The sequence below is a fragment of the Bombus fervidus genome, chromosome 8 (assembly GCF_041682495.2).
Source record: "Bombus fervidus isolate BK054 chromosome 8, iyBomFerv1, whole genome shotgun sequence".
Lineage (NCBI taxonomy): Eukaryota > Metazoa > Arthropoda > Insecta > Hymenoptera > Apidae > Bombus > Bombus fervidus.
This window is the reverse complement of record NC_091524.1, coordinates 5,937,695-5,950,597: the sequence shown is the minus strand read 5'-3', so window position 1 is coordinate 5,950,597 and position 12,903 is coordinate 5,937,695. Positions and strand designations below refer to the sequence as shown.

General features: G+C 33.2%; 1 protein-coding gene across 3 annotated transcripts in view; it reads left to right on the top strand.

Annotated features, from left to right (window-relative positions):
• LOC139990357 (uncharacterized) overlaps window positions 1-12,903 on the top strand; it is a 111,146-nt gene that overhangs the window by 81,832 nt on the left and 16,411 nt on the right. For all 3 annotated transcript variants that reach the window (XM_072009570.1, XM_072009568.1, XM_072009567.1), the window contains 2 exons: window positions 4,578-4,742; window positions 11,721-12,604. In XM_072009570.1, coding sequence (XP_071865671.1) covers window positions 4,578-4,742; window positions 11,721-12,604 — 1,049 coding nt within the window. The remainder of the gene's footprint in view (window positions 1-4,577; window positions 4,743-11,720; window positions 12,605-12,903) is intronic.

The window sequence follows — 12,903 nt, the reverse complement described above, 5'->3', positions numbered from 1 at the left end:
TGAGATTGAAACCTTGACGCTCCTTCGCGATATTACGTTTGACCAATTTATCCTTGTTTTTCTATTATTGTTTTTTTATTATTGGAAAGAAAGAACATCTTTTTTCTTTTCGTTGTGAGATACAACAAAAAGTCCAATCAGATTAAATCGATTAAGATTAAATAAGATTAAATGAAAGAAAAAACAGTATGAGGAATATTAATAATATAATATCATAATTATGTATTATCAAGATAGTATATAATATGATTATTTAATATGTATAATGAAATATACGAAATATATGTTTAATGTTTATATGAAATGTAAATATGGATATTATATAATTTTATATTGTAGGATGATTCATAGTTCACCATTGTTGTATTAGGTGGATTAATCGTTGAAGGTTTGTATCTCGTGTGAAGATTGTAAAAGATTTTTCTAGATTTTTTTCATTTTTTATTTTTTTATTATTTAATTTGTACTTTACAATTTGTTCAGCTGGACATTCGGTAAATTTTTCTAGCTTTATTGCTAAATAACACGTGGATGGCTACCCCCAGCGGGATATCATCTTCGAGTTTGTCTCTTTTATTTCTTTAGTGAGGTCAATGGAATGTTTTTTTTTTTTTTAAGTCTCTCTTTTCTATTTGATAGCATTTTTAATTTATCTGAGACATTTTTTACATTGTTACATTAAATAATTTCATAAATGCGATTTAAAAGTAACATGTGCTTTGTCATAGATATGAAGCTTGCGTTTAACATAAACAGGATAGAAAGTACAAAAAAAGGAGTATTTCCTACCCACTGCAAGTCTTATCTTTTAAGGGCAATTGTTTATATCTTTTTTATTTCTCTCCCTGTTCATTTTTACTGTGTAGTGTGTTCAAGTGCCAGATGATACAGCTGCAGCTGAAGGTCTCTCGGATAGTTTTACCGCACTTGTATAGTTTCCTCAGTTATCCTGCTCTTTGTATGCAACTTCAAACTTTGCACTCGAGAAACGACTCTCGACGACGAAGGTCGAATTTCGTTTATCGAGTATAACCCGAAAATACCAAGAAAATGGGGTATTCGAATCTACACATTAGCAGATTCTAATACGGGTTATATCTGCGCAATTCTGCCTTATTATGGCAGCCTTACAACACGAACATTGATAAGACCGAACCTTCCAGTATTCATTAGAATTCCATTGCACCTGTACAAAATGTTATTGAATAAACTAACCGGTGCTCGAGGACAGATCGTTATTACACCAGTTACATTTTGGCTACCGAATTACATAAATTAAAATGTCATTTGACCGGCACGATATTGAAAAATCGAAAAGAGTTGCCAGATGGGATAAGAAAATCAAATCTGACAAAAATACCGATGATAGCTTATCGCAGGAATAGTAATTTGATTCTAGCGTGGAAGGATGAGAGGATCGTCACATTATTGACAAATTGGCATAATGCAAAAATGAGTACCGTGGAAAGAACTCTTCGCCATGGGACTCGAACTGTCGTCAAAAAACCTATTGCAATTATAAATTACATCAAGTTCATAGACGGCATTGATCGGGCTGATCAGTATGGCTCGACATACTGCTTTATGAGTTAGTTATTTTTCTGGGGAATGAATATTTGTTTAATTAATTCATATATTCTATACAGATCAGTAAAAAAACGAAAGGCCACTTAACCATTTGCGATTTATAAAAACTTTAGTAGACCAATTGAGAGGAGATTTTCGACATCCACGAGACCGAGTTTCGATGTCGACTGCTAATTGTGATGAAATTCGATTAAATGAACAGTTCCATGTAATTTTAACAGGAACAGAAGGGAATTGTAAGGTGTGTTCTTACCGAAACAAAGCAGAAAAAAGACACGAAACAATTTATTATTGAATAATATTCATAATATTCAATTAATATATTATTATAAATTATGCAGTTACAATTAAAACTATTGCTACAAAAATAAACTATAAACCCCCTCAAAAATACAATACAATATTTTTGTAATACAATTATTTTAATATAATTAAAATAAAATTACTACATATATTTACATTATCAATTAATTTAAATACATTTTTTATAAATTATTAATTAAAATTAAATTAATGTATAATAATATTCATAATAAACAATTAATATTTTATTATACATTATACAATTATAATTAAATTTATACTAAAAACTTGTGCTGACAAGCCATGGATGCATCTTGGCAGATTATCATACAAAAAAAGTATACAGAAAAAATATTAAAAAACGATATGTTCAAAGATGTAAATATATACAGATTATTAGAATATAACGTTTTTAAAGTTAATTTTTGTATAATGTCATTTCATGTTACCTACAAAACATTCGTCACATAGGCGCAAAATCATTTCGAATTGTTGCTCCACCTGACTGAAATGGTCGTCGAGTGCAAAGGGTTAAAATCAGTCACGCTGCGTAAACTGTCTCTCATCCCAAAACAACTTTCCTTGCACGTGATCTTTTCAATAGTTAGCACTAGGCAACTTTGTGTTTGTCCAGTGAACTTTCCATAAAAGAACATACTAATGTGGTATACAAGAGAAACATTCTCTACTTTGGAAACATATGGTAACACATTCTTTTCATAGACTTTAACAGAATTTCAAGCTATAGTGCAATCTCTATCCTATTCGCATATACATATCTGTATATGAAGAGCACAATCTAAAATATTTAAAGTAAAGTAAAAAATCTTCCTGTAATACATATTTAATATATAAAGTATATAATACCTATTTCTTTTTACATTCAAACGTTTGATTATCATACTCCTTGTATATATATTCTTCACTCGATTTATAGTTCTCAGTTCATCATTGGATGTACAAGTATTTTTCTTTTTTTTTTTTTTTTTATTTTGTAGATTATTTACAATCAATTCTCATACAGAATTTTAAGTAAAAGGATATACAAGTGATGAAGAAATCATTGACAGAATTAATTTCTTTTCTGTAAACAGTACTCAATATAATAAGTATAATGCAATTAGAAATATTCATAGCAATAAAAAAAAATTGAACAAATGGTACGAAGGACAAAAGAAAATAACCCTGGGGAACTATTCATTTACACAAAAAATTTGTAATTTGTCAGTCCAGAAAGTCTGCGAAGCTAGATTAGAAAACCAAAAAGAATATGACTTGTACAGACGTATAAGTGCAGTAAATTATCACTCTCCATATAAAATGCAGTCCAAATTTACGTTTAATTATCGAGAAAATTTAATTGCCTGGTTCTCCTGTAATTAATTACTTCGGATAATCAAAATCCTATTATATCAATTTTTATCTCTGCGTTTGTGTTCCTAAAAATATAGAATTATAAAAATTCTCATTGAGAATTATAAGTAAATTATTCTGCCGTGATTCTATGTCATGTTTAATAAATGTTTATCGTTTGTTTGATTCTAGTTGCGAAAATACGCGCAGTCTATTGATCAGTATATTTTCCCAAGCGATTTAATCCCATCCTAAACCTCTTTTCCCTCAAGAACCTTTTACTGTCAAAGATTATCCCTTATTTAATCTTACAGAAATCTGACAAAAAACAGGATCTCTGATAATCTGATAGTCTTATCAAGTCAAAAGTAATTAAAAATACGCGAGGTCAAGCATGACGAAATTAAGCATTTCATATCGGTAGAAACGATGAATCCAGTTCGTTATCACATGGAAACGAATTCGCAATTTCTTGCAATTTCATCGCGAGGACGACGAAAAGTACAGATCTATACCAATATCACCCTCGCTGTATACCATGTTTATGGGAATCTGTGCGCGTGGAATATCCAACGTTGATTACGTGCGTGTTACAAAAGATGCAACATGGGCTGCGAATTCTGTTTTTCGCAGATAGAAATCGCTCTTGTGTTTTACGATCATCCTCTTATCTCAGTTCCATGATCATTTTCACGAAGAATAAAATTTGATGCCTCTTTTACGACAAGATACTAGAGGGGAATATTTTGGCAACAGTTTTTCAAACAGTGAATTTTATAGTTATTATACAGTTGAAATAGCATAGTCAGCATTTTATCATATTTCGCAATATGTTGCAATACTTGAAGTTTCAGGTTTCTTCGGAATCTTTGAAATAAAGTTATACAGACTGTTGCAAAATAATGTCCAAATATTTTAGATTGTGCGAAACGAAGTAAAGAGGATGATAAAACTGCTTTTTTTTCAGTTTCGAAACGATAGATGGGATACTTTAACCAAAGAGAACAGAGTTCTTGTTAAAGGATTAAATTGACCAAAACTCTACTTTCTTTATCTATACTTTTAATTATTTAAGTATAAGAAATGTTAGATGAATTTGTAAATGACTATGGCTATTAAAGTCATTATGTGCTTCCAGATTTACATATTCTCCGTTTGAAAGTTGAAATTATTTTCTGATATCAGTCACATACATTTTCAAAACTATTTAGTTGCCAGACTTTATCTAGCTTAGCCTGGTGTAACCTGCAAAACTGTATAATATTCAGTTTTCTCCTTTTATCTCTTGAACAGCATTACGAGGTAAGCTTCACATGAAATTCCGGTGCTTTCAGATGTGGATGTACTCGCTGGGAAGGGCATTATTGGACACGACCCCGAGAGTCGCTGCACTGACAGGAACGGTTTCCGTTTCACCCTCGTCGGCACTTCAGTCCGTTTTAGCCGCCATGACGGAACCCGATCCACGAAGACGAGCTTCCTTGATGAATCTGCTAGACGTAAGTCTGTAAATCTAGCTGAAATTGTTTTTTGCTTTCCTCTTTTCTTTCCCGTACTCGAGATCTTTTGCGAAGATCAACAGCTTGCATCCTCGTTTCTTAAATCCTTTCGTATGAAAAGTGAGTTTGCCTTCGTATGAAAACTGATGTAACATAGCCAAAGGAATAAAAAGAAACGTTTCTTTTTTACTTTCTACGTATCTGATAACTCTTTCTAAATACAATTATGAAATTTGTATAGTTGTGTAAAAGTGTATAGTTTCTACTATATACAATATCATTTATTTTTCTGACATGGGGTTGAAAAAAATAATAATATTCTAGAAAAAAGACACGTATTTAATAATACTTACTGCTAAATGATACGAAACTTATTGCAGTTGTATCTAACTAGTTATCATATAAATACAGTAATAGATGCAATAGTGTACAAATTATTTTCCTCGGCCACAGTATACGCAAGATCGCTTAACTCTGTCACTGAGTCACGTCTCACTGTGAATACACGATCCATTATACCAGGTTTTGTCGTGCAACGTGATTCAGGGGACACATCATAATTACGAATGCGATTTATTCGCGGTTTTTGTAAGGTCGAAAATTAATTTTCGTGTCATGGCCAAGAGCAACGGGCGAGACGTTGTGAATCGCGAACGTGGCTGAAGAAGCAGCTGCATCGGAGTTGAATCGGATGCATGCATACGCGCGTTACAAACAAGAGGAAAATGGCTGGCAGCGAGAATAACAATGCAATCTCGTAGCTATAAAACGCAGGGGGGTCCGGTGTTATTGAAATTCACCGGTTATCCTATCCAGCCGAAACTTCGACTCGAGGTTCTTGTTTGTCCGTTTGGACGAATCGTGAAACGCACGTAGGGCGATTTGTACTGTTTGCATAATTTTATGCAAAGAAGAAGGATTCTGCGGTATACGCTGGGCGAAGCTTATCTGGGATGCAACGGGGTAGTTTCGCGAAACACGAGGCGGAAAGTTTCGAGCGTCCTTGAGTTTTGATAAATGAATCAGTGGTATAACGAGCGAGATGATAAATCTTTTTTTAAAGAGTGAGAACTTTCTTTGTTTTTAATCTCTTGTGCTGTGTCCTATATCTTATTCTAATCCATTTTGGAAACTATAATTTGAGTCTTACAAATAAAATATTCAAACATAAAAAGTCTAATTTTTTATTTTTTTAGAAAATGAGAAATTCCAAGTGAATGATACATTCTAATTTTATCGCGATCTTTAATGTTATTTTTTTTTTTTTTCTTTTTGGAACAGAGACTATATTATCGATTTTATTATTTACACAAAAATATTGACTTACTTTGAAAATATTTGTTATAATACAAGGTTCGTTCACCTTTAATTGGAAATAAACATTTCTATATATTACGTTCTGTGTATGTTATTTCGTTTATCGATGTCAAATATTTGAAAACCCGTTAAATTCTACCCATCTCGTATTACATCTATAAACAAATACACTATCGAGATATGTAATTAAAATAACTTTAAATAGTGTTTGCGTAATACCATTATAGTATAGTTCAGTATTAATTAAGATAAATATTTTGCCTAGGAACAATACAATAATTACGATCAAACACGTAGTTATAATTAAGTGAACAAACCATTTATTTGTTGACACTACGTGTATGGGGTAACGTGTATCAATGAGAACAGGACAATTATTGTGTTTACCAACAGATGGATTATACCTTCTACGTAAATGATTTATAATTTTTACTATTGCATTCTGTTTGTAAACTTATTTTTTTATTAATTCTATTAATTTGATTTAGTCAAAAATCAACGATACTTGTTATTTATATAATATAATAACACAATGTGTCAGAGTTATTTGAAAATCGATAACAAATTAATAGATATTTAGAAATCATAGTAACATGTACCTAACAATCAAACGTTATTAAAATAAAATATGAACATCTCACAGATTGATATTACAACAATATTCAGCTTATCGAACATTGAATTTGAACGTTGTGTTACGAAATTAATTTAATTTCATCTAAATTGATTCTATAAATCTGTCATGAAGTGGTAAATATGAAATTGGTAAAGTAGATTAATTTTGCTCCTTAATCGTTCCTTTAATTATTTATTTATTGTTATTATTACCTTAAGTCTTCTAAAAAAAAAAAAAAAAAAGAAAACACTCTGCTTTATTCTACTGTTTGAAAACGATATTCGAAACGTATCATGATATCTAAAGAACGTATCTCGTGAAAGCTATCCCAAGCCATCGGAACTAATAGAAAGTTCTTCAAACAGAGATTTTTACATTACATTACATTCTTTAGTTCTTTAAATTGTTAGAAATAACATTGCGCGAAGTTTCACCCATAACAGCCTTTAGCAGTTAATTTTTATTCTCACAACTTGGCTAGTACATATACCTAAATCGTTTTCAATTTTCTCCAGCAAAAGATCCTGCTTAATTACCTGCAACTATTCGTACATCTCTTTCTTCAATTTTACCTCTGTCCTCGTTAATTTCGTTTTAATCTTATCTAACTATGTGAAAAGCTACTCGATCGAATGGCGTCATCGCAAAGGGTTACAGATTATGCAATTAGGTCGATCGCGTCTGACTGCTATCATCGCGCATTGCCGATACAAATTTCATTAATATCGGAGCCGTGAAGGCCAGGGCGATCCGTCGATCGGTATATGGCGAACTCTCTGCGATCGCAAAGAGCACTTGAGCGCTTGCGAAGGCGGACATTCGAGGGCAGCTTTAATTCAATTATATGTCGCGCGAACATAGTGGAGGAGGCGAGTGGGTCGAGCCGACTCTACCAGCTTAATACCTAGCACCTAGCTATTCTATGATGGTGTGGGGAATTTCAGTAATCTATGACCTTTCGTTTTGAAGAAAATAATTGAATTCGACCATTTGGTTTTGCGCGCGTGAAACGCGCATGTTCAAATACAACTTCGACTATATATAGCGTTTCCAAAGTAATTCTACCAACTAGTTTCGTTATTAATATAAAATAAATTTATAAGAATGATCGAGTTTGGAAATTATTAAAAGCAAGTTGTTATAGCTTCTTCACGTAGTTTTGCTTTTCTTCATGGTATTTTGTATAATTTAATTTATGCATAGAAAGATTGCTTAGGTAGATAAAAGGATGTTTTTAACCTTCTCCAAGTATTAAATTTACGTTTTGAAAAATATAAAAGATAAGTATCTTGATTATTTATGACGATCTGTAATGAAATCTTAAATATTTTTTTAGTTTCAGTTTCATAAAATGTTATATTGATGTTAAAATATACATTGTGTTCTAACAGTTTAAAATACTAAATAGTTAATAAATATTATGTTTAGTATGTTGTAAATTATTTATCTTCTAATATATGAGAATCTACTTTAGAAACTTAACTGTACTTTCTAATTCTACCGTGTATAAACCTACATTTAGATTATATAGGAAGACATGTATATAGCCTCAAATTATAAGACCATTTAATTCCATTTTATGACATTTTCGTCTTTCCGCAATCCTTCTAGAGATATATCTTGTCCCTATTGCACACACTGTTTCATTACATGTAGCACCTATTTCCGAAATAAATAAGAAACATAAAAAGGTTCATATAAAAACGAAATAAACAAAAACTAAATATGTGTCCTATTTGGCTTTCCTTTTGAATTACAGCCACTTTTATCCTCGAATAATATGCAAATACTCAAATGGAGGTATTTTACAATGCATATAATTCTTATCTAAAAGCGTAAAAATATTCTTGAGTGCTCCAATTCAAAGATCGTATGCGTAGCTCAAAATACCACGATGATCAATTTTATAAATTCAAATGTATAGAGGAACGACAATTACAAACATAATTTACAAAAATGTTCCTTCGAATTTACAATTATTGACGGTATCTCCTTACGATCAATAAATTTATGAAAATATGATTTCTTTTTTCAAACCTTGAATACTAACTATGTATCTGGATAATATGAGATTGGTGTGAGAGACTCATGTGCAATTTTTTTTTTTTTCTTTTTTATTATTTAGTTTGTATTTTACAATTTGTCCAGCTGGATATTTGGTAAATTTTTCTAACTTAATTGTTAAATAACTTGTGGATGGCTACCCCCAGCGGAATACCATCTTCCAGTTTGAATATTTTATTTCTTTTGTGAGGTCAATGGGGTGTTTTCTTTTTAGTCATCATATGCAAATGAATACAGTCTGAGTGCCAACCTTAGATTCTCGTACCATACAATTTTCTTAAATGTTCCTCAAAATCCCTATCCTGTTCCTGTAACATTGTACGGGAACAGTTCACCATTAATCTCGATTTTTATTTTTAATTAGTCAGTCATTCATTCAATCGTTTAATCTCAATGTATCATCAACTACTAGTCGAATATAAAACTGACTATAATTCAATACTATGTATATCAAAGGATAAAAAGTTAAAGCATTTTTCATTAGTTTTATAACGTCCTCGTCTTGTATAAAACACTCGCTATAAATTTCTTCAAGTACTTTGAATCAGTAATTCAAAAACGGCGAAAACGGTCGTGCCAACCGCTTAGTCTGTTGTTAAAAGGGTAAAAATAAATCGTCTCGAATGGACAATAGATTAACGCTGCCGTTTCCGTGGAAGCTAGCCATTTTTAATAAAGCCATTCGTTCAGCTGACCGTAATTCATTGTTTGCACCTGAATAGACCGCGAAATTGATGAAATCCTGAGGCACATAGGGGCGCGAACTTAACCCGCCGCCACTAATTTCAACGAGGATTCCTCGGCTGGCGATGAATCATCCGCTCGGAGGACTCGATCGACCTCGCGGTTCAAATTACCAAGAAAGATTGATCTTTGCGATCCAGGAGAAAAAATGTATGCGATGGAAACAATCTAGCACATTTGTAACTTGGAAAACTGAGCCTCCGTAATAGATTATTGCAAAATTCAAAGTCGCATATGTTATTACGTTTTTGGATTTGGAAAATATATTTCGTTAAAGAATTAACTGGAATTGATAATCAGGTGAACTAATTTGATTTTAAGAAGGACATTCTTTTTTGTTGGGTACTTGGACGGTTCATGTGAGAACTAAATAGGACGCAATATTTTCTGTTTTTATAAATAGTTTCTACAGGAATCAAGGTATTTTAACGAAGGTTTTGGTATCGACAAGCAATAATAACGCTTAAATCTTCTTAATTGACTATTTACAATCGCAACGGGCATTGCAATGAATTAGAAGCGGTTTTAAATATCGCACATAATTGTTATTAATTCTTTAAAAGCGTAACCCGAGAAAAACTCGGCTAAAACGTCAAATTATACAGTATTGTACGAGCAACATTTATTTTTTTATTTTTTATTTGGTAGAATTTTACAGCCAATTCTCATTGAGAATTATAAGTAAATTATTCTGGCGTGGTACTATAACTTGGATAATAAATGTTTATAGTATGTTTGATTCTAATTGAATCTAATGACGAGCAACGTTTTAAAATGAATATTTTTAAAATTATAATTATGGACATTTATTTCCTATAAGAGATTGAAAATGTATATTTTCTATATCTGACGCAGGAAATCTTGAAAGCAGAGAACAATTATTCTCTGAATTGTTTATTCTGAAATATTTGTCATCTCGTTATACTGTTAAACGGTTGAATATTTACTCTTCGTACCATTCAGTTTAAAATAATACTAAGAAAACCTAAACGCAAAACCGCTTTCGATGGGTCAAGAACTGCGGATAAACGCACGAAAAAATACAAAGAAGCCCCTTTCGGCACCGTCTTTCCGGGGCATTGTCTTCCATAGACAGCCACGTATCCAAGAGTTGGCTTTTGTCGTCGCAGAATAGGAGTACAATGAAGCGATAATAGGTCGGACTTGCGAACCGCTTCCCCGTTGATATCATGGCTCACCGATTCTACGGAATTTCTTGAGGCCATTGTTCCCCTAAAACTAGTAGATTGTCTGGCAGAGTGGCGGCAATTTCGAAATCGTATCATAATCAGGATACTCGTGCAACACGGTAAACACGCGTGTGCAATTTCATTAAGACCGTGAGACTGAGAGACGTACCTAATAGTATCGTTTTGCGACAACTTCGAAACCTATTAGAGCATCTGATCCAATAGTTTTGTCCCAGTTGTGAATTTCTAACTAGTTCCATTTACCTGAGTTTCACCTTGTGATAGCGAATGATAGTAGCGAGCCTTGATCAATAAACTTCGTTCCATGCATTTCATGATTCACACATGATGACACAGTTTAGAGATCTAAGATGATTTAGAATATTTTGGAAGAAGGTTGATTCATTTTAATTTTCCTGAGATCCTGTCCAAGGAAGTCTTCCTCAGGTCCGTAGATTTTTTCTCATTTTTGTATGACTTTCTATTCTGTCTTCTATAAATTGAAAGATAGACACAAAGATTACAGTATTGTGCATGTGTGATCCTATGTTTGTCCCTTCTTTCTATTTATTTAATTTGTACTTTATAATTTGTCCACCTGGACGTTTGATAAATAATGCTATGATGTGGCACTATATTTTATGTCATCTTCTTTTACTGTATATATGCATGTGCTACATTTTTGCAATAAATTCAATCATTAGCTATATATTATAAATAAAGTCATTTGTTCATTGAGAATTGAACATTACCTATGTACTATGATTGAGTTTGACAAAAAAGGCACAACTTAACACTAGAAACATCAGACTTGATTTCTGATATTTCTTTCTATATGTGTTTTTGTTATACCTTAGAAACAATTATCAATCCTACAATTTACTACACAGAAAAACACTTGTCGTCCTTTAAAACTCAAAATCTTATGAAGAAAAAAAAAATAATATTTGGCAATTCATTAGTGGTTCAATCTAACCCGACTAGTCTTTCTTTGTATAGAACTGACACTGATTATCCTAACTATATTTATTCTTTTATCTTTTTCAGGTGATCTCCGAATACTGCCGCACTCGTTTACAGTCGAAGCCTTTCACCCATATCGTAATGGATATGTATCGTGAGGTGGTCAAGTCGCCTCAATACACAGCTCGTAAACGCATCACATATCAACACCTAAACCCTGTTGCTCCCCTTCGAAACCCTTCAGACCTTACGGAGCACAATCGTCGTCAGACCAATTACTCTCACCAACATCACCATCATCAACAACCATCTCAGCAATCCGATCCTCTTCAACCCATGCACAGTCAAGCCAAAAATCTTCATCAACAACAAGATCGTCAATATCGTTCTACCAATCAGTATAATCCTTCTCGTCCAAGTCAACAACGTTCTCCAACTCGATATCAACCTCATCAACATCTTCAAATTCAAGAAGTACCTCAACAGGTTCATATACCAAAAGTTCACCACTATCATCATCATCATCCTGCAAAGGGCGCGCTTTTCAAGCTTCAATCGCGAAATTCACATTCGCATCCGAATTTAACGAGCCTGTGTGGCCAGCAATTACAACCGAACCGACGCCAGGAAGCGGAAGATCAGAGAACACAGTTTCAGTCGCAGTTGAACGTCCAAACGAGTGGACGTAGCGTTGGTCCAGCGATTCAGCATCAACGCCGCCATCATCACTCGAGAACGTATTCACAGCCAATTTATACGAGGCTACAGCATACCAGGAGCAGTGGCAACTTAGCGTCGACCATCGTCAGTGAAAGCAACCCCGGAGGAAACGTTTATAGCGACCCTATTTACGCGTTGCCTGTTAAACCTTTCCTGAGCTCGCAAGACGTCAGAGTAAACGGACTGTCCGTGAAGCCACCTGTCGGACATCGTAACGAGGATGTGTACACAGCTACAACGATAGCAAGGTAGTATTTCTTTTCTTTCTTCTTCTCTCACTTTTATGGCTGTTTTTTATAATGATCCCGGTGATTTACTACCTTGTCCTGAAAAGCACACTCTCGTTACAGTTGCTTTTAGAGGAGATAACGGTTGAGGAGGGAGATACAGTTGCTCGCAAAAGTATTTGAACGCTTAATATTATAGAAACTTTTTATGAACACAGTGCAGCCTTTCTCTGAACGTCGTATTGTCCGAACAAAAATTTTGCTAATAAGATGTGCTTTTCGCTGTTATAAATACTATTGCCACATGCATGACGTGTTCT